Genomic DNA, 23,729 nt, shown 5'->3' with positions numbered 1-23,729 from the left:
AATGGCACATAACAAATAAACCTATATAAAGTTTTATATAGACTATAATAACTTATATATAGCCTACACATAGGCTGTTAATATAAATGTTAACATTTTGATCAAATAAATAGTGAAGATGAAAACGTAGCCTATTAAGAATATCAATAATCTCTGGTTAATTTCGAACTGTTGCTTTTAAAAATTAAAGGCAGGTGAATGTGTTGTTCCATGTCTCAAGAACCAGCGAATTTTCAGTGCTGGCTGAACTGCACGCGCCGCCGTCTCCAGTGCGCATGCGCACATCAGCGCACGGTCTAGTTCCAGCTGTTGTGCATTCCATAGCACAGCGGAGTCGCCGCTGGCCAAGAGCGCCAGGACAGCGCCTTTAAGTCACCAAAGAGCCACAGGACTTGCTTAATTTCTTTGGAAATAATCATTTGTAACAGAGTGCCTGTTTTCAGCTTTATCAATAACGGTCGGCGGCGAGGTGGAGTTTCCAAAGAAAGAGAAATATTGAATTGGCTTGATCTTTTTCTTTCTGTCATTTGGAACCGCAAAGGATATTTGGGGAAGAGCGCTGTGCCTTTGGAGCTGCCATTCAAAATGACAGACGTCGTTTCGGCAATGGTGAGACTTGTGTTTTGCACAAATAATCCTTAAAGTAAAACTTTATTTAATAGAAAGCTGTTCTTTTAATTATTCGAAATAAGCGCACAGTTTCTGTCTATATGTAACTGTGCGATTTTTAATTAGGGATATTAATTTGAAATATTGGAAAATCTATCTTTTTCAGTTTATGATTCATCTATGTTAATATATTTGAACACATATGGGATGGTGTGGCTTTTTAATATTCCTTTGATGATAGTGAAGTGTGATGGTAATGACATTTTCATCAAGCTGGACTCATTAACACAACACAAATCATTTCTCAATTAAAAATCACAAATAGGCTGATTAGTTTGGTTATGACATCTAAAATTCCTCTTCTTCTATCATAGTGTAAAAGCTTTCAGTCAGTCTTCTCTAAAAGAAAAACTAAACAAATGATTCATGTAAATACCAAATGAACTGAAAATTAGCTTTTTAAAAGTGTCCCTAATTCTCCTCCTTTTTGCTTATGTCTAGTTTTGTAAGCCAAATACTGATAAATATGATTGATAATGGTTTTTTGGCCACAGTATTTATTTAACTTAATCTATGATCAACTCTTGGCACAAGTCATGGCATGGGTCTAGATGTGTTTTGTATGTTGAATTCGTCATGGGCACTGAATCATGACCCTGAACTGAGAGATAGGCATCATACAGTAAACATCAAATACCAGAGACACTTTTAAGACAACCTGAAAGCAAACAGTGCCGTGAGGTGCGATTTCACTAAACAGTGCTGCCTGATTGAACAAGGAATGATCAAACTGAACCAAACAAACAATTTGAGGTTTATAATTGTGTTTTTTATGCATTGTTTTTGTTTTATTTGACTTAAATGACCCATCTGTGCACAAACAACAGCATAAACCCTCAAACCAGATGTTATGGTTGTAAAAACAGTCTATGACACTCAGAGCACAATTGTTATAGTTACATGCATAAGAGCAGCAATTATTTCATGAGTCAGTGTGAGGGGATGAAAAGAAATAAACATGCGGACAGACACAGAGAGCGATGCTAGATGCTGTAAGTGAAGCACATGCTATGATTGTGAAAACATTGGACCTGCCACTCAACACACAATTGGGCTCAGGTGTGTTAACCTGTGATCCAGCTGACTCACACAGTTCTCATTGGCAGACAGGTTGTTGATGTTACAAAGAAAATAATCACTTGTGCTGAGTGATGATTCTGGCAATCAGTATAACCCCTGCAGTGAGAAAAAACATCTGCATGAGGTCTGTTAGCATCCAAAAACACCTCAGAGTCAGGTGATTTACTATGGACCAAACATACACTCTTGGTTTCAAAAGGGGGTTTTCACAGTGATGCCATAGAACAGGGGTCTCCAAACTTGGTCCTGGAGGAAACTCTGTAGTACAACGGCCCTCCAGGACTGAGTTTGGAGACCCCTGCCATAGAAGAACCATTTTGAGTTCCCCATTGAACCTTCTGTGGAATTAAATAGTTTCAATGAACAGGGCCGTCCTTAGGGGGGTGCAACTGGTGCAGTCGGACCGGGCCCCGTGGCGAATGGACCAAGGGGAAACCCATCATCTGAATTGTATGAAACTTAGTGACTTTTGTGGCACTTGCTGTCCACCTTATATTTCAACACGGAAGTAAGCCGTTTTCTGTGAATGTGCGAGACTTCCTGTTCATTAGCCGCTGTAGGGAAATAATGAGAAGAATAACAATGTGCAGTAAACGGCAAAACTGTTTGCACTAAGCCAGTGTGATCATAATGAAGATGACACATTAAAATAATATGGTATGACACACAAATTTGCAATATCCAGCAGCAAAACGAGCTGTTTTGTACAGCTAAAAATAGCTGGAAGCGGATAATACTGGAAGCCAAACCCATACGTTTTACAAATTGCCGCATCCTCTCTTGTGGGAAAAATAAGGTGGATATGAACAAAAATTGGATGATTAGAAAAGGCTAAATTGTCTGACAGTGAAGCAGTCTTTGATAATGTCTAAATATATATCCAAATCCAAAACCTAATAAAAGTAATTATGTCTGTAAAATGTCAAATAATTGTCTTAACATTTGTAGTATTTTATATATAGAATTAAATAAATGCTGCATAATTAAAATACAAAATATATAAAATTAAATATTATTGAAACAAAATGTACATTACTTTAATCTCTGAACACAAATTACATATATTATACATGTATAAAATTATACACCATTAATAATAAACAAGTGGTTTTGGTTAATGTAATGTCAACCTTTTGTTAAAATAAGCTGCATAAACTTGTACAGTATAGAAAGTTCGACAACAAGTTTTCAAATAGACTGACCTTTTAAATTGGCTATATGTGTAAAAAGCTCTACATAATAAGGTAAAAGAAATCTGTGCTTTAAAGGAAAACTGTACGAATAATATTACGTAAGGTTTTGCAGCCTAATGTGGATTTCCTTTCGGTTCTTATTCCTGCAGCCAGATGCAGCTGTAACAACATTCCACACGCTTTCATTTGTTAAATTAGGAATTTGGGGTTAATGATGTAAAAGGTCTTAATGTGTTTTTTCAGACAATTTTCTGAATCTTGCATTATTATGGTGCAAGTCAATTATTTATTCAGTTCCTTGCACCTTTAATTGAAAAACAAAATATCTGCAAGTCACATTTGCCCTACCGCTGCAAACTGTTCCAAATTGCTGTCGCAATTATGGTCTTTATAGTTAACTATTGTTATTTTTAAACATAACAGCATTACCACCCTCCTTATGCCACATAATGATTTTCAGTGGCCTGAAAGACTAGAAGGGGAGGAAACTCAGAACAGAGAGGGTTTTGTCTACCTAAAAGATCTTGCATCATTGAGTGTGTCCAGGGGAAGCAAGGGGGCTGCTTCAACCCTTCGTAAATGATCTGCATGCCATGAAGGGAATCCCATATTAAGCTGAGGTCCAGGCACAATGAGATCATTGTCACATGTGACAGACTGGACTAAATAAGCAGTGCTGCTTCACCACCTTTAAGAGATCAGATGGGTTTTCTATGCTGATATTGTTAAAGAGGCGAGTGTGTGACCTTTAATCAAAAGAGGATGACCCCTAATAAAAGGCAAACATGTCATAGTATCTCTTTAACATGACACTATAAATTCAGAGCCTACAAAGCCTGCATTCATGACATTTCTTGTGTCTAAGGCTATGTTCAGAATGTATGTATATATACAGTGGGTACGGAAAGTATTCAGACCCCCTTAAATTTTTCACTCTTTGTTATATTGCAGCCATTTGCTAAAATCATTTAAGTTAATTTTTTTTCCTCATTAATGTACACACAGCACCCCATATTGACAGAAAAACACAGAATTGTTGACATTTTTGCAGATTTATTAAAAAAGAAAAACTGAAATATCACATGGTCCTAAGTATTCAGACCCTTTGCTCAGTATTTAGTAGAAGCACCCTTTTGATCTAATACAAAGGGGTTTATGGTTCATGTGCAGTTGTTGTTTAGCTGTAAAGTAGGTTGTGTTATTGTCAAATGCCCTCTTGGGATGTGGCCAGACATGGGTCTTAAATATCCTAAAGGACTTTAAAAAAATAAAGCTGACCCTTTTTAAAAAAAATAGTAAATTAACCTTAGTTTCAATTAGTGAATGCAGTACTGTTTAATTTCTGTTCACTTTAAATCAAGAGAGTTTATAGTGTTCTTTATATAAATAACCTTGTCTATATACACTATCATTCAAAAGTTTGGGGTCAGTAAGAAGTTTTATTTTATTTTTTTATTATTTTTTTTTTTTAAAGAAATTATTACTTTTATTCAGCAAGGTTGCATTAAATTGACAAAAAAATGACAAACATATATATATATGTGTGTTACAATTTATATTGTTACAGAAGATACTGTTTCACTTTTGATTCATTAAAAAAACATGGGAAAAGTATCAGTTTCCACAAAAATATTACTTTAACTTAAGCACACAGCATTGATAATAATAATAAATGTTTCTTGATATCATGTGACACTGAAGACTGGAGTAATTGTACTGAAAATTCAGCTTTGTTATCACAGGAATAAATTACATTTTAAAATATATTAAAATAGAAAAATATTTAAATGGTTAAATTATTATTTTAAAATAACTATTTTAAATTATATTTTATTAAATGGTTTTTAATTATTTTAAATTGTATTATTATTATTATATACCTATTTTTGAATAAATAATTGCAGCCTTGGTGAGCATAAGAGGTTTCTTTCAAAAGCATAAAAAAAATTTACCTACCTCAAACTTTTCAATAGTATTGTACCTAAGCAGGCCTAAAAAGTTGTACATGTTTCCTATTACCTTTGTGTTTGTTTATTAAATGTTTTATCACATAGTTATATTAGGGCAGTGCTAAATAAAATGCAATTTTTATGATCACTTTTAAATATCATATATCTTACAGATTCTGCAAGGAATGTGTAAACTTACAAGCATAACTGCTAACATGTTACTAACATGATAAACAGTATTATAGAAGCATGGTTGTAGGTGCACTCTGATTGGACCTTGGCGAGTGTATTGGAAATGAGGGTGTTTGAACAGCAATGACCTCGTTCGGGAAGTCAGTTTTGTATCAGAGGAAATAGGAACAGCGTGAGGCGGTATATGGTCATGTGTTCCTCTCAGGCTTTCAGGTCTGGAGAACCCAAAAAAGTATGTGGACACTTGAGAAACACTTAAAATGCATGACTGTCATTGCAAGATATAACAAAATATAATTTTTATTTTAAAGAAAGATAGCACAAGAACACTTCTGAAGCAAAATCTTTTACAAAAAACAAGGGGATTAAATTATGGAAATTGAGTCAAACTGACCTCCCTAAAAATATTTTTGGAGCCAGTTCTGCAGTCCAGCAGCATTTTGGATTTGTAACCACTTGGTTTGATATTTTGTTTCTAATGCAGTGAAAATATTAGTTTAACTGTGTCTTAAGTGTCCAAATAATTTTTGCAGCATCTCTCTCTCGCTCTATATATATATATATATATATATATACAGTATATAATGTGTGTATCTGTGTGGGTGAGCAGGGTTAGCAGAAATGCACATGGGACCCTCTCTATGGTAACTGCAACTCTGGGATGGCAGGACCAAAGCAAGGGCCATTTCTCACTACATCTCCACTGGCATGGCATGCCAAACACTCCCAGTGACTCGTGGGAAATAATAGGCATGGAACATTCCTGCCTTTTCCTCCCACTCTGTTTTTTTCTCCTTTGGGATCGTTTTCACACACATTCGAACCTACAGTATGTTACGTGTGGAAGCTGGATTAGAGAGTGTGAGTATGTTCGCTCTGATGTTTATGGCCCTCAGGGGCTGTTTGTGAGTGTCTTGTTACTGGAGTGCCATTAAACATAATAGCTTTTTTCTTATCTGGTTTCACTCAGTGGTGTTCAAACTAGAACTGACAGATAACCAGCAATTGTTTGCTAATGTTGGCTTTACATGATCTAAACCATCATGTTGGAGTAAATATTTAAGAATAATTTTCTAAACAGACATAGTGAAAGGACAATGGATTACAACTTATTTGGGTCATTTTAATGAGTTAATTACCCAAAAATGTAATTCTTGTCTTTACTTAATTTACATTCATGCCTTTCCATACCCATTTAGTATTCATTATGGACAGGGGCGTCATGCACTCATGATTTTTGAGGGGGCACGGGGCGGGGGGGGGTTATATCAGTTATAAGATAGCAGTATAACTGATGTAGGCTTATGTTTAGTTTTTTTTTCTTTTGGTAATACTTTATTTCGATAGTCCACTTTAGACATTCAATTAACAGTAACTAACTTTGCAACTACATGTCAACTAGCAGTTAGTAGAGTATTAGTAGACTGTCTGCTTAATATCTTCTAACACTTTCTTTGTCAACTTATTCTACTAACCCTAAACCTACCCTAACAGTCTACTCTGAGAGTTAGTAGACATGTAGATGCAAATTAATGAGAATTAGTTGACATGTAGTTGACATGTAGTTACAAAGTTACTTATAGTTAATAGAATGTCTAAAGTGGACTATCGAAATAAAGTGTAACCTTTCTTTATTCCCCCCTTTTTATTCAAAATATTTCCAGACGTGCAAACTATATCAGGAAATATCTCGATTCTCAAATATGTGTAAGTAAATGCGTTTTGCACCTTTATAGATTATGTTATTTGATCAATAAATGGTGATGGGCAAAGTAGACTAATAGTGTAATCTATTAACTACACATAAAAACCCGACTTTTTATACCAGATATGGGTGTCATGCCATAAAATATTTTTTAATACGACTGACTTTGTATTTAATGTGAATTTAATAACAATATTGTAAGTTACTAATTATAACACTTTCATTTTACAGAGAGCACAGAACATTTACATTAACAAAGAACATTTTCATTCAGTCTAGCCAGAGTTCAGGCACTCTCAAAAACTCCCATTAAAATCACTGAAGCAGTTTACACTGTGAAATGAATATCTTACTTACGCACATCTGCTCTTTGTTGTTTCTGATGAGAAGATTCACCAGATAATTTAGTCAGCGAGCAAGTGAACAAAACACCGCGTTTCAGCGATGACTCATCTGAGTTAACTCTGTAAAGCCCTTTCACGATTATACAACAAATATGTTTAAACATATCAGCTCTTTGTTCTTGTGTGGTACAGGATACAGAGCCAAACAACCCGGCGAGTGTCCTCGAACTGGAGTCAGATCACAGCCTTGGTTCTCCTAAGGTTAGTGGATCATTTGTTCTTTTCTTCTTGGAGGTAGGAACTGTTATTGAGCTGTAATGCTCTGTTTTAGAGTCTGCCACTGGACCTGATTGACACAGGAAAAGGACTGAAAGTACAAACCGCGACCCCTCACCTGGTCAGCCTGGGCAGCGGAAGGCTCAGTGTAGCCATTACTTTACTACCTCTAAAGGAGGGTATGTGATTTTTTTTCTCTCTGTTTGTTTCTGCCTATCTCTTGATCTCCCTCCCTCACACAATACCCAAATAACCATGACCAATAGCCTGCAAAGAATAGATCTGTAAATAAGACCCTCTATCTGTCTGTGCCTTCATGAAACACTGGATGCATGTGGCTTTTATTGTTAGTGCACTTAGGTTATCATAGAGGAAGAAGGTGGATGACTGGGGATTTTCTGTTGTAAAGCCAGAACCCGGAGAATCTTATTTAATATTTACCTTATAGAAATGGCAAGAAGGGTCCACCTGTCTCTGATTACACACAGGTGTCAGGCTTGTCCTAATGACACCATGTCTGCGCACACGGCTCCCACTCATTCCTCGCCCCTCTTATCACGGTCACCATGGTAAACGCTGGAATGCAATCTGAGAATGGTGCAGGAAATGAAGTGTGCAACCTATCAGAATAGAGACAGGACAAGGAGACAAGCTGACTTACTCCCAGTGGGATGGAGTAATAAAGTCACAAGTATTACAGTACCGCCATAGTGCTGAACACACACAAAGATTTAAACGTGCTATTTCAAGGCAGTCTAATTATGTTTTGATATAAAAAGAGCAAATATTTGACCATATCCGTTAGTAGACTGTGAGGTGTTTAAGTAAAGCTGTAAGGGGGTGATTTGCGTCACTGGTTGAGTGTGTGAGCCAGCAGAGGTCAGAGAAGAGTGGAAATGTAAAACAGAAACAAACACCATTCCTTGGAACAGTGCGTCATCATGCCAGCAACAAATCTCCAGACTGTGACTAAAAAAAAAAAAAAATTGATGATCATTTTAAATCCAGTAGCCATTAGCGAGACAATGCAGATGACTTTGTGTGAAATTTAGTCAAATATCAAGAGCGCAAACAAGGGTTTCTCGCATTCAACAAACACACAAGCATGAGCTGTATCAATCATAAAAAAACAAAAACAAAATGGTTTCAAACTCATAGGTTAAAATCATTCAGAACCATAACTTCACAATAACAAATAGTTCACAAATGACTCCCTAACTAAGTCCAATTCGAAATTAACTGGGAGCTGGTACTGTCATAGGTTTGAGTCTATTTACTGACTGGTTGTTCATATGACACCATGTAATTAAAAATATATATTCACAACACAGTTTTATTTAAATTATTATGAAGAATTATTTATTTAATTGTTATAAAAAATATAGTTTTTAAATCAAATAAACAAAACATATTGAAATAAAAAAATATTCAAAAACTTTTTTTAGACTATACCATGTTTAAACAATAAGGTTTTTTTTTTTAAACAAAATGCATAAAATACAACTAAATATACCCCAAATAGACACCTAGAATATTTTTCCCTAATAATGTTTAGTCTAGAGCCTTAGCCACGGTTTACCTTAACATTGCTTGTAAACAGAGGCAGACAAAGTACTCAACTCCATTACTTGAGTGAAAGTACAGATACTGCTGGTCAAATATTACTCCATTACAAGTAAAAGTTGTAAAGACAGATTTTTACTTAAGTAAAAGTACAGAAGTACTTGCTTTTAAAAGTACTTAAGTACCAAAAGTAAATTTCCTTTTTTATGTCAATGCACTGTTTTATTGTTGTTTGTAATACTTGCAATACTTCTGAAGCAACTTACAATACATTGACTAGCTTGTAGGATCTTTGGAATAAAGAGCTTTTAGAATGTTAAAAACCTATGGGGGAAAAAAATTAACACCCCTACCCACCCCCACAAAAGCAGGATGGTAGTGATCTCACACAGCTCTGACAGTGTGCACACATCTATGTGTAGCCATTCATCCACATTTGAACAGAGTGGACAGTGAAATCCTGTAAATACAGAGTGATAAGAAAGAAAGAAAAATCAAACCTGCAAAACCCAGCAACAAAACTATAGCTGTATAACTTTACAACAGCAGCACTGCTTTAACAAAAAAGCAAAACAGCAAGACTTATTTGACATCAAAAAAATTTTTTTTTTAATGCGGTCTAATCACTCTCGCGGTACTTTGGTGTCACACACAGAACAGTCTATGCAGTGCTGCTTCAAGTCCAACACCTATTGTGTTTTATTAGGAGATGCACAACAGTTCTTCTGTGGCTTTATAGCTAATATTTTCACTTACACAATTTAGCAAAATCAGACAATATCGTGTCTAATATATACCACAATATTAATTTCTTATTATTTAATTTTTGTAAATAAATATCACATTTGGAACTGGTCAGTGTTCAAAAAATGCTGGGAAATCACTTCATGTAGCCCTACAAGAGTGATTACTGATAAACTGTCTGAAAAAAATAGTTTTTAGAGAAGAAAGAAATCACCCCCTGACTTTCAAAGCTGCTAACGACTTTCTACTTCGAGGACCTTGATAGAAATGTAGTGGAGTGAAAAGTACAATATTTGTCTTTCAAATGTAGTGAAGTTAAAGTCATAAGTTCCCAGAAAAAATAATACTCAAGTAAAGTACAGATACTCAAAAAGTGTACTTAAGTACAATACTCAAGTAAATGTACTTAGTTACTGTCCGCCTCTGCTTGTAAATCACTGACAACTCTAAAAGCCTATTTCAAGTCAACATTTTCATCAAAATTCAATTTAATAGGCCCCATGAGGTAAAAATGTAAAGCCTTACAGTTGGTGAGAATTTTTTGGCACTGAATAAACCTGTCGGCTGAACTAACTGTAGCACAATATGCAGGATTTATGGATGAACTGATTAAATATAGATAATCACATTGCAGACATATGCATTTACAGTCTTGCATTTCTTACCGCCAACATTAATTTAAATCAAACTCACAGCGGCACTAAAAGCTTGCACTTACAGTTACAAATTGAATTACTTTTTATTACAGGAGTGACACGCATTGGTCGTGATGATGCCCCTGAACCTCAGGACATCACTATTGAGGGTCCCGGCATTGAAGCCGAACACTGCAGGATTGAGAACAGAGGAGGGGTCGTCACTCTTGACCCATGCAGACACCTGTGTTCACTCGATGGAGTTCCTGTTACCAGACCCACACAACTTACGCAAGGTAACCACAATAGGAATGATAGCGCTTCACTGAAAATGCATTTACCGCATGCATGTTTTTGTTTGTTTACTTTGGAAAACAGTGTCTGAGTAAATGAAAAGGGAAAGAGGTTTATGACCTGGGAATGAAGTGCATTATGTATTGGAAATGCATAATGTGTCTTTCCAGCAGGGTCTTGGTTTTGGACGTCACACTGAGTTTAATTAGAGTGGTTTTGGATCTTTTCTTAATGCGACGCTGTGACTCAGAGCTTCCAGAAGTGTTAGAGTGAGCTACCGAGCTCAGCTTTTCTTCCCCAAGGTTGTATTTTCCCATAATTCCTGCATTCTTTAGCCTCACTGAGTTCCTCAACGAACGATCCATCATTCTCTATGCTTATTTTCTTTTATATCTCAGTGAGAGCAAGTCAGATAAATATTTACCAGACTTATTCTGACACTTTTCAGTCATGAAGTGCAAATATTGGCGGGACTGAGAAATGTGTCCTCCGCTTCTGTCTTTGTTTCTGTGGGAGGAACTGCCAATAGGCACGACTGTGATGCAAATGAAACCAAATTTCTTTTTGTTTTCGAATGCTTTTAGAAAACTACAGAGAGACCATGCAGTTTTGAAGGAACTAATTTTATACATCTGCAAAAAGAAGCCACATGCTAGTTATAAAAGGATATTCTTTCAATAAGAAATAAAGGCATATTTGAGGCTAACCTCCCCTGACTCTAAATGCTTTGAGTCAATTAGATTAAAAACTGAGAGCACGTGAGCTACAGCGCTGGTAATAATCAGCAGAGCTCAGTTAGAGGTTTGTTCCACCTCCTCACACTCATTGTGATGCAACAAGTGTCGTCACTTCGACCCAGGCAATTGCAAAACTTCATTTGATTGGCAAATTCTTTGATTGGTGTCAGACTAATCTACTATTATACTGTTCCAGACTATGTGAGTCTGTTGTGTAGTTATCTAATCCTGACTAAGGTGTCTGGTATGTAAACAGCAGAAATTCTACTCTGGCTCTGAGAGAATATTAATTAATAATATCTATATAAAATATTGCACTTTCTAAGAACAGTATTTACTATGAAATGTGATATACAAATTTAATTAAAATTAAAATATTTCTCTCGTAGTCTAATAATATATTTTTATTAATAATTCAAACAAATTAATATCAGAAACTATATCTTATCTTACACTTTTTTCAAAGTATAAATGGGTCTATATACAGATGACAGATGCAACATAAATAGATGCCTTAATATTTTAGAAAGGGGGTCGGTTTTATCATATTTTGGTGGTCTTTGTCATTAAAAAAATTAAAAACATGTCCAATTTTATACATCTTTTTATATACCTTTTACATACTATTGACTTTTGAGCCAGACTGAAATCAGATTTCTCATTGTCTACAGCATCATGATTGATGAACGCTGGCAGTTTTGTGCAGGCATCCACAATGTGATGTGGAGAGGTCAGAAAACTGAACAAGATTATGCTCAGTCTTGTGCAAGAGGAAAAATGGATTTCAACTGGTTTCAGTCAGAGTTGCACAAATTATTACTCAATAGACAAATCCTGTAGAGGGCTGTACAAATATCTTGGGAAAAGTGCATATAAACTTGATTTGATGGTTACACTTTATTTCGATAGTCCACTTTAGACATTCTACTAACTATAAGTAACTTTGTAACTACATGTCAACTACATGTCAACTAATTCTCATTAATTTGCATCTACATGTCTACTAACTCTCAGAATAGACTGTTAGGGTAGGTTTAGGGTTAGTAGAATAAGTTGACAGAAAGTGTTAGACGATATTAAGCAGACAGTCAACTACTCTACTAACTGATAGTTGACATGTAGTTGCAAAGTTACTTACTGTTAATAGAATGTCTAAAGTGGACTATCGAAATAAAGTGTTACCGATTTGATTCTAGTATCTGCATGTTATGGGTTGTTTCTTCTCCTCAGATTATTCTGTGGGGTTTCTCTCAGGTAACTACTTTATCATCTCTGAGTAGGTAAACAAAGAAAATGGAGGAGGTGGGGTTAAATCGCCTCTTTCACTTACTTTTCAAGTGTTTGCTTTAACAAACAGGGTAAGGTTCGAGAGATTACCAATGTTCATAGTAACGCATCATTGAAACTGTTCATTAAAAACTTTGACTTACTTTCAAATGCGAGTTACAACTTAAGTGAAACAGCCAGACTTCCCTCCCATGTTGTCCTTGAGTATGTAAGAGCACCACCCCTTTAGGTTGGGTTTGGAGCGTTTGCTTCAGTCTCATTGACCTCAGGAGAGGAGGAGAGGAGGAAAGTGAAGCGGTCGAGCGTTTATCATACAGTGAAGCGCACGCGGGTCATGGCTTTCGCGTCAAACACTAATTGACTGCAGAACTCCGCTCGCGCTTTGAGGTACTCGCTCAATGGGACTTCCCGAAAGGTTTGTTTTCTTTAATTTTTTTATCGTTTTCTTCAGCAAATTGATTGGATATGTGGTTTAGACTTTCACATTGAATCCACGCTGCAGTTCCGGGACGCGCGCGCTTACATGCTCGCTCACATTACAACAGAAATGTTCTTATTTTGTTGTGTCATGTTATAGTGTCACTTATTTTTTAATTAGTAAAACTTTGTTTTTTAATCCGCTTATTTGAGTAAGCCGACTGGTTTATATATATATTTTATAGTTTCATAATTTTTAAATTAAAAGTAAATATTTAACATGGTCATTAATTGACGTGCGTGACGTCTTAAAAGGCTATAGAGGAAGACCAATTTTTGCACTGTCTAACTTTTATTCTCACATTTTCTGTTAAAAAAAATAACAAGTAGTTTAGAAATCCACAGCTTATCTCTGAATGTAAATGATTGTCAAGTACAAAGACTGCTGTTGCTGCAACTTATTACACTCCGTCAGGGTTGTAACAGTAAAATATTTTTAAATCATTTAGATTTGGTAATCAAATTTTAAAGATAGTTAAATATTTGTAAATAATTATGTAATTATGCTACACCAATTTCATTGTAATTAAAATGATATGCATGTAGGGGGCATTCTTTTAAAATAATGAAGATCAGTGGTTTTGATGCATGCATATTATGACTTAACTTTCCTCTAATTGTTTTAGAGTACCATATGGTTGTTTGTATTATGTGATTGTTTTTTCTTAGTGTTTGCACATGTCAGCACACAAACTGTGACCATCATGTTTTTCTGAGCAAAAGGCCAGATATGATTTTCTTCTTAACTATCAAATAACATTTACCTAATATCCGTGCTATGATCTTAACTATTTCTCCCCTCTAATTTATAGCACTAAACAGATATATTAAATGTTTTTATTGTACCAGAAGATTGTTTCCTTGTGGTACTGGATTAATCCAATAATTTGAGCAGGGAACTGTTCATAAAGTAACATGCACATTTGATTATGCGATCAAAGGAATCTTATTTTTAATCCAAGCCTGACTTTAGAAGAGAGAGTTTATAAGATGAAGCAGCTGTGTTTGTGGATTCATTTGTGGGGCAGAAGGGCAGGAAAAGACTTGTAATAAACTACAAGTGTAAACTCTTTTATGAAAGTCTTGGAAACATTTTTATGAACCTACACAAATGTGTTCTGTATTGAAGTACATGAAACAGAATTGCAATACAGTCACCTTGGGTGCCAAGCTTAGATGTGTACAACTTTGTTCTTTTGAAAGTGTATTTATTTAGCCTTAGGAGCACAGCTGTGTAGACTAAATACTTATGAGTGTGTACGCACGCACACGTGTGCCTGTTTATGTTTCTGTTTCACGAGTGTTTCTCTGGACGTGTTATGCCTATGGAAGTGTGTTGACTGACTCGGGGTTTCATTTTCCTGCACATTGTGTCCATGTGTTGTTATGAAATCAGCACATCCCGCAGCTCAAGCTGTATTTGTCTGTTCTGTGATACATTAAAGGGAAGTCCAGAGAAAGCTTTGAAGAAATGTTCTGCCAGTGTACCAAACCCTGGAATGTTTGAGACAGGAGACTGTATGTCAAGGGTTTGGCATGTTAGTGACACATGACTGGATGTTTAGAGAATTCATCTTTGTAGCATGTGGTTCCATCACAGAGTAAAAAGTGCTGGACAAACTTATGCACTGTAATAAAATCTATCTAGTTTAACTTAAAAGTTCAGTTAAATTTTGGTCATTTCAGATCATTTTTGAGCATGTTTAACTCAAAAAATAAAATGAAGTTGAAGTTTGTTGAATAATTTAGATGAGTTAAAGTAATATATAAATATCTTTTTTTTTTTTACAGTGTAGAGATTATTTTTGCACAGCTGGGCTGGAAGTTTATTTCATTAGGCTTCTGTAAAGCTGCTCATTCATTGAATCCACTGATACTTTACAGGCAGTTCCCATTCAAAATTCTTGTTTTGATGGAATTGTTTTTGCTCACACTAGCTCAGCTTAGATCAGGGGTAGGCAAGTTCAGGCCTAGAGAGCCACAGTCCTGCAGAGTTCAGCTCCAACCCTGAAAAAAAACCTCACCTGCCTATAGCCTTAGTAATCCTGGAGACATTGATTAGCTTGTTCAGGTGTGTTTGATTAGGGTTGGAGCTGAGCTCTGCAGGACTGCGACTCTCTAGAACCGAACTTGCCTACCCCTGTCTTAGATCTTCACATCTATCGAAAAGACCACTGAGGCAAATATTTTGGGGTTTCACTGAGGAGGAAAAAGAGGTTCTGCATATTTTCCATGAGCTGTTATTCAGCTTTCAATTACTTTTTTCCGGGCTTGCATCCATCTGTCGTTCTGTGGTCTCTGATTTCAGATTAGTGGAAAGAGCAGACCCAGACCCTCAGGATGTAGCAGTCTACTAAGAGGCAATAAGGAAAAACTGATGTATAAATCAGCTTTTATGGTGAAACAAGCTTTTCTTATTCAGAATTGGCAGCCATGCTGACTGATAACCAGAGTAATTGAATTATGAGGTTGAAAGATTATTTTAAAGTGAACCATCTAGGGTTCAGTGTTGTTTAGAGGATTTCAGTGTTATTTTATATTTCAGCTTCCCTGGTGTCTAATAGTGCTCTGTGTTTCAGTGGACTATGAACTTGAGTGACATTAACACTAATCTGGTCTTTCTCAGATTGATCCAAGTGTGTGTTTACTTTCCTCTCTCTGCAGGTTACACACTCTGTTTGGGTAAATCTTATATCTTTCGCTTTAACCATCCTGAGGAGGCCAACCGTATGAAAAGCATGCTGCCTCAGAAGAGCCCCGTCTCTCCACTGGTGTACAGCACAGGTAACCTTTCTGTCTTCCAAATTATCTTAACATCCTCTTCTCTTCATGCTCTTCATCTTTCTTCTTTAACTATCCATCTTATGCACCCAAACCCCCTCAAGAACTGAAACCTCTGATCTTTTGTACACACACACGGCCTGTATCCCATATCACAACACACCAGCTCAACATCTATGGAGGATCTTCTTTGTCTTGTGTGTGTGTGTGTGTGTGTGTGTGTGTGATACATGGTTTCAGTTATCTGCCACAGCTCTTTTGCAGTCTGAAATAGGATCCTCTAAACCTTTGATGTAGCAGAATTCTTTTAAGAGTGTTAAATGTCTACTTTACAGACAAGGATTCTTTACACAGCCAAGTTAAATCTGCTCGGAGCAATCTCTGCTACAATTTCTGTATAAAAATGCCACTTGAAAGCCGTTGTAAAATAAGGCAGCCCTGACCCATCTCAGTCCCTAGTATCAGATTTAAAAATATATATTTGTTTTTAAATATGTTTTTTCCCCAACAATATTATGTACATTATTTATCTGGTGCACATGCCTTTATGCCTCGTGAGTGTTTATATATTTTCCTTTTATAATTTCAGATTTTTTTTTTGTTTCCTTTTTCTATATTCAAAAATTTAATATAGATTTATGCCTCCTCTGTGTTGTAAAAGTTCCCTTTCATGGGAACTTCGAACTGCGTCCTCTAGGGGTCGCTATGGGGAGCGCCTCGTCGTGACCCGTGTCTGAAGCATACATTGAAAAAAACACCAACTCGTTGGCCGGCGACAGCCATGACGTCACTACCGGTGCGACTATAGTATAAATAGGCGCCGGGAGCTACACATCATTCTCTTCTTCGTCTTCATTGACTGTTTTGTTTGAAGCGTGCATTTCTGTGGTAAGAGCGATCTCCATTTATCTCATTATGGCGAGCACTAGCAAAGCATTTAAGGATGTGTGCATCCGTGTTGACGTTGTTTAACATCTGATGACACACACGATCTATACGTTGTTTTGTTTGGGCAAAGAGCACGCACGCGATGTCTCCGAGGGGGCAATCGGCGTGCACTGCGAGTGTTTTTTCCAAGAAAAAATAAATAAATAAACAAACCTCCGCTCTCGTTTGTCTCTCTTTTCGAGGAAAGAGGGGCAGCCATCTGCTTCCCGCAATCCAGGACCCACCGCTGCTGAGGCACAGAAGGGAATGAGCTCGTGGGGATCACAGGTGGATCTGGCCGATGAGTTTGAAGGGGGGTTTCCCTTTCGTGATCGTCGGCTGTGCACGAGAGTGAGCCGCTGGAGGATGATGTTATTTCATTAACATTGTCTGATTCAGGGGCCGTTGCTGCTTAGCAAAAGCAGGAAATAGCTGAGGAGGGCAAAGAAGCTGAGGCTGAGCCTTCCCAATTCTCCTGCCCTGCGTATGATGAGCTTTTGGAAATTATGGATCGCGCCACGGCGAGGCTTTACTTGCCGTGAAGCGGGTGAAAAAGTGACGTCGCGAAATATCTCGATGAACGTTATTTTTCTGGCCATAAACCCTCCAGCTCAGGTGAGCCTTCCTTTCTTCCTGTTTTTTCATATAAAGATTGAGAAGGAATGGAAGAGGCCGTTTTTCTTCACGCAAACACTTGCTTCACGAGTGTTTGGCTAGCTTGCAGTATGCTTACCCCTCTGATTTTACAATCATGCTGCAGGTCGAGCCCTAAGGGTCTGTTGAGACAGTTCCTTCAGCACATGCAAAGAGAAGCGTGCGGTAGCCCCTGTGTGACAGGCCAAGACCATTATGATTCTAGGCTCTTGGTCGTATTCCCTTAAAGGAATCTATTTCTGATTCCAAGCCTTGAGCTCTACCCCGGGCCCAGGAGTCTGGCCCTAACAGGTCAGTGCCACAAATAAAGCATTAATGAATAACTTTCATAATTTTTTTAAAATTAGGTTAATTACAATTTGGCACCTTGGAATTTATAAGGTTCTATCTGCATTCTGTGCAGTTTTGAGATACTGAGTTTCTCAGCATTCCATGTTTGAAAAAATGTACACAACTTTTAAAAAAACATCACATGATGTAAATAAGTTGGCACAGATAACAAATATGTGAATAAAATAAATTTTCACAAAAATGTCAAATAGAACCTTATAATTCTGAGGGGATGAATTGCTGGACTAACTCAAACCCAAACCCTAAAAAAATCATTTAAATGTATATATCTATATGAATGACTTTTACCGTTGAGTACATCCACAAGTGTGTTTTGCCCGATTTAACTTAGAGTAGCCTATATCTAAGTAAACCCACATGCACTCAGTGAACCAGTCTGTCTCGTGGAATGTGTGATCTGTACACAGATGTGGATTGGATTCTCCCTGTTGATTGATTGAACATTTTGAGTGAGGTGTAGAGAGTGACATAAATGATTGCCACCTCCTCTCAGTCTTTCTCTCACTCACACTGTGTTGCTAGACTCCAGGAATGAATCTTCACATAAACAAATCTGCACCCACTCACTCAAAGTGCATTGTACATAGCAAACCTGGGAAAAACACACACTCTGGACCTCACCATGCTCAGTATACTGATATAAGTTAAACTTTAACCCTTACGTTGTTGTCTAGTTAGTTTATGGGGTGAGGGCCTTAACAGTGTGGTATATACACCAGCATGCATCAGTAGCCATATAAATTGAAGCTTGTCGCTAAATGGTTAGCCAGAAGAACCTCCCCATGTATGGTCAAAGTTTGTGTGATCTCACATGCCTTTCCTTTAACCCTGCCATCCTTGTGATATATCCTTCAGTTTCTGCTCTATTTCCTTCGTTACCTTCACGTGAGAGATTCTTTCATGATTTAAGTTCTGCTTCAGCCTAATGTACGCACACATGCACCTTAAAGAGATAAAGGGATTTTTCTTGGCATGTGCAGGTTTATGTGTTTTATGAGCATTCACGTCAGTCATCTGAAGTTGGATTTCTTTGATCTTTGCTGTCTTGGCACATGGCGGAGTGAAGCTTACCTCTCACCCAGAAAGCAGATGAGAAAATTGTGTCTGTGAAGAAGGGAGATAGTAGAGCAGACATAGAGGCCAAATTAAACATGGACGTCTTTTGTCCACTCTCTTCCTAGCCTGTGCTGAATCATATACAGTTATTTTAAAAGTTAAACAAATTAAGTTTTTTTTTGTCACCTCATTGTGCAATATTTTGCGTAGTGTAGACTTTGGCCAGTTTCTGTTTCTTGAACATTCTAGGCCTTTAGAAAATGTGGCGGAGTGAAGCTTACCTCTCACCCAGAAAGCAGATGAGAAAATTGTGTCTGTGAAGAAGGGAGATAGTAGAGCAGACATAGAGGCCAAATTAAACATGGACGTCTTTTGTCCACTCTCTTCCTAGCCTGTGCTGAATCATATACAGTTATTTTAAAAGTTAAACAAATTAAGTTTTTTTTGTCACCTCATTGTGCAATATTTTGTGTAGTGTAGACTTTGGCCAGTTTCTGTTTCTTGAACATTCTAGGCCTTTAGAAAATGTCTTAACTGTCTAGGTGTGTGTTAGTTTAAGCTGTAATATGCCATGTTGAATACTTGGACAGCAAGGTAGACAGGCCATATTTATTGGTTCCTGAGGGAAAACTGATGATCTTTTGGTTCCAGGTCGTTGCAGGTCAAACGAGTCTCAGGTACAGCAGTCCGAGCTCCCCATACTCCTGCAAACAATTAAAGCAATTCCAGGAGTTAACAAGGGCCAAGCAGACAGTTATATAACTCCTCGTAACCACTTTCTCATGCTTGTAATAGTCTGACCTTTTCAAAAAAGAAGCTGCTAGTAATAAACTTCTGAAGAACCTTTCTTGTGTTTATTTTTAGATTATCTGAAGTTCAGCAGTGACTTCAGTCATTGTCTGGGTGGCTCTGGCTCTAGAGGGATGCGCTCCGTTTCCGAACTGCGGGATTTGATGGACACTTTACAAAAAAAGAAGCAGGCATTGGAGAACAGCTTGCGAGCCAATGGGGATTCAAGCCCCTCCTACTTCAGCGTGACACAGTCTCCTCCCACCACACCCAATTTGCTGTCACCCATCATCACGTCCTCCCCAATATCCTATCAAGAACAAACCCGCCGATTGTACAGCTCCGAAAGGCCACCACTTGCGGCCAAAGTGCCAGGACATTCGTCCAGCGGCATGCCTCCATCTCCTCGCCGTTCTGACCCTCGAGAGCGTGACACATCACTTCCTTATTCTCGACCCATGACCCGGAACCAATCTCAGGATAGCCTGCTCCTCAATACATCAGACAGTCGCCGTGCTGGGACCTCATGCTCAGCTCTCTTGATGTGGAACGGCTCATCCACCGGTGCAACTGATTCCCTCCCTCCAACACCAGTGGGCGGTAGTGGTGCAGCCAGCATGCCATCTAGTCCCCGTCTGTCTCGTAGATTCAACACCCCAGATGCAGGCCGTAATGGAGGACTTGAACCCGCTCCACGGCAACGAAATTACTCTGCTGGGTCACTTACAGGCATGAGCTCGCACAGTCGCTCCCTACCACGCCTCTATCGACCTGCCGACAGTCAGCTTACCCTCCTGCCAAGTTATCGGTCTCCTGACAGCCAGCTTTCTCGTCCAACTGGTGCTAGCCACCAGAATGGTCATTCTGAGGTAGTCTCCATCTCGCTGTCCAACAGACCTGTTACCAAACACACCGTAGCCCCTCCGGATGTCACCATGATATCGGGAGAAGCCACCAGCCCCCGCCAGGCCAAGAAGGTGAGTTTGACATCCATCAGCTGTTACTCAGAACTGGACAGGCAAGCCATGCGTGGTCCCTCGCCAGGTCTGGAGACTGGTCTCGGGGAGAGGAGGCTGTCATTTGGAAAGGCAGGGCTGGGTTCGCCGAGTGGCTTCAGGGAGAGAAAGGGCAGCATCAGCTCTCTCAGCGGAAAGGAAGAGCTTCAAGACTACCATCAGAGACAGAGGGACGAAAGACTGCGGGAACAGGAAGTGGAGCGACTGGTGAGAGACTTTAATGACTTTATGTTGTGCATGTATTGCTTTAAAGTCAGCATGAAATGAAAATTCCCCCAATTCATTTTTCTAAATGCATGTTTTGACCTTACAGTTAAACAACAAGCTTCTTTGGTGACTTATGCAGGACTTTGTTGTCCTCTTAAACCTCGCCCCCTTACGATTGACTGCAAGCTCGCATTCAGATCTGCCTTCATCCAATCAACAACCAAAAGTCTGAACCAAGATCCCACCCTTCATTTTTTTGATAATCCGTTTAACTCCGTTGTACATCCCGATATGGAAGAAAATATCTGCCACTACTTTGATTACATCATAGCTGTTCAGTTTTTACTTTTTGTAAATGTTCCTGGTATCATGTTCAAATGCAAGAACTTGCTCCGCCTCCAAAATGACTTTCCTTTTCTGCTGATGTCACCTAGGCTAGGTGCATTAAAATAAACCAATAGCCAAATTTGTATTTACTACTATTTGTATGTACTGCAGTCTTTATAAGCTCTTGATGATAGGTAACTGTAACTTACTGGCAATTCGTTTTAGTTGATTTAATTAAGTTATGACTGCCATACCTTTCTAATCTAATCAATTCCCAATTACTCAAATCCCACCCTACGCTTTTCTCATCAAATCTCCTAGTTAGCTCAAAATGTCACATTTCATAAGTAAAATGGGTTTTAAATTCTGTTTCATGTTGACTTTAACACAAAATATACAAAACATTATAGAATTCAAACATCTGCATGTCCAGTCATCTGTTTTATTTTTATGTTAATTTTTTTTATAAGCATATCATTTCTTCTTTAGACTCACCCAATATTAAAAAAAAACTAATGACTTTGATTGATTTCATCTAGAATATTTAAAATTCCTCCTCCATTACCCTGTTTTCTTTTCTCATTTTGAAGGGGTATCACATTAAAAGCTGGTGATATTTCAACTTTTCTTGCAACATGGGATCTTGTGGGAGCTCAGATATGGGGGACCCCACCTGCAGCTTAATTAATCTTCCTGCCAAACTTGCACTCTGGCATTTCAACTGGCTATAACAAACAAACTATGTGCAGGAAGGCCCCTCTGGTTCTCTGTAGTGGATGTGGTGGAAGACCCTTGCAGAGGTGTGGCTGCTTAAACCTCCTATTAATAGACAGCTCGACAGCCCAGAACCACATCCACTTTTATTGAACCCGGCCTCTCGAAAATACTCTCTCTGGGAGGCTGCCCACAGCTGCAGATGATCCTGGCAAATTGCCCATGCTAACATGCCCCATTCTTGCTTCTCAGCTGCTCTCAATGGGATTCAAATGAAAGGCAACAGAGTTTTTGTACGCTGTGGTTAAGGGAGGCCACCTGTGGTGCCGCCCTGCTGGGCAGAGGCTAAACCATCATCGTAGGTCGCCCACTCATTAGTTAGCACCACAACTACAGGCTGGTGATCTTTACAAGGCCAGCACTGAGTGAAAACAAGGCCGCTACAGGTGGAGAAATATATCCACACATAGACTTTCACTGGGTTTCTTTAAAAACATATTATTACAGACTTTAGCCATGGTTGTACATGTCCAGAAAACTCACACTCATTTCATGAAGACACAGTTGTGTAGCATGTGTTGTTTTGTTTTTTCTGTTTCAGAGCCCAATGAGGTCAAAAATTTTGGGAGAAAACTATCCAATAGCATTTCCAAATGGCAGCAGCATTGGAAAAAATCTGTGTGAAAAAGTTAATTTCATACATTTGATATCCATTTATATATTTACTGGTAATGTATATGTTGCTCGCAAAGATATGAATTGCTTTGCCAATTACTTTGAATGGCTGTAAGTGCACATAGATGCTTTTTTTGCCCGCTTTTTTCCCCATGGAAGATCCTGTTCCAGTTCCTGAATGCCTGATCACAAATGTAGTGCTATTAAATTTGTATTTGCTTGTTCTAGCTAGAAATTTTCATTACCTGTTAGTGCTATGCTAAGCTCTAAATTGTAACTATTAAAAACATTTTTGTTAATTGAAATAAAATACAATTATTAGAAGAAAAACTTAAACTAGAAAATGTTAAATGTTTACTAAGCAACTAACTGAAATAAGTTTATGTACTAAGAATAAAGAGAAATAAAAATCAATTGAAACTATTTAGTAACATGTTTATATTTTCGAGAATAAATACACTGCAAGGCAATAACTATCATTTGACAGATCAATCCCATCACTGATACAGAGAGTTTTTGTAAATTTATTAGGATTATAGGAGGGGATCCATTGAAGTTTTCCCCTTCGCTCATGCACTGGGGCTGGTAGTGTGTCATGAATAAAAGCGGAAGGATTGAATCACGCTGCTCCTATTTCTATATCCTTTCCTGTCCAGTGCCAGTAGTGTTTTTATTGGGTCTAGTTTCACTCTCTGCCCAGTTTCTGAGAGCTCCCTCTCTCTCTCTCTCTCTCTCTCTCTCTCTCTCCCATTTGCAATCTCCCTTCCTACCGACTCATCAACTTCCCATCAGAGGGTTTGTGTTTCTGTCACCAGCTTGATGTGGCACTGAAGATGAGTTCATGTCTCTCAGTAATTTGTACTTGCTGTGCTAAGAAATGTAACTTAACCTGGCATTTTTTTGATGAGGTCATGATCTCCTCCTGTGAGGTGGAGGTCACCATGTGTCCTCTGACCTCTGGATCCGTTGATATGGTGAGTAGAACCCTCTGAAGAAAAGGGCCGTGTGAATGCATAAAAAATGCTGGGCTTGTGTTATGGACTAGGTTTCGATTTACAAGGAAATATCTTGATTATAGATTTAATAA

The 23,729-nt window shown here is 38.0% G+C and overlaps 1 protein-coding gene across 1 annotated transcript in view; it reads left to right on the top strand.

Annotated features, from left to right (window-relative positions):
- Positions 1-341: 341 nt before the first annotated feature.
- Positions 342-23,729, top strand: part of LOC107590290 (pleckstrin homology-like domain family B member 2) — a 46,461-nt gene continuing 23,073 nt past the window's right edge. The window contains exons 1-6 of the mRNA XM_016279000.1: positions 342-609; positions 7,325-7,393; positions 7,464-7,587; positions 10,464-10,646; positions 15,810-15,929; positions 19,779-20,926. Coding sequence (XP_016134486.1) covers positions 586-609; positions 7,325-7,393; positions 7,464-7,587; positions 10,464-10,646; positions 15,810-15,929; positions 19,779-20,926 — 1,668 coding nt within the window. The 5' untranslated portion in view covers positions 342-585. The remainder of the gene's footprint in view (positions 610-7,324; positions 7,394-7,463; positions 7,588-10,463; positions 10,647-15,809; positions 15,930-19,778; positions 20,927-23,729) is intronic.

The sequence above is a fragment of the Sinocyclocheilus grahami genome, unplaced genomic scaffold (assembly GCF_001515645.1).
Source record: "Sinocyclocheilus grahami isolate Dianchi unplaced genomic scaffold, SAMN03320097.WGS_v1.1 scaffold126.1, whole genome shotgun sequence".
Lineage (NCBI taxonomy): Eukaryota > Metazoa > Chordata > Actinopteri > Cypriniformes > Cyprinidae > Sinocyclocheilus > Sinocyclocheilus grahami.
The sequence above is the reverse complement of the archived record's forward strand: the minus strand, read 5'-3'. Positions and strand labels throughout refer to the sequence as shown.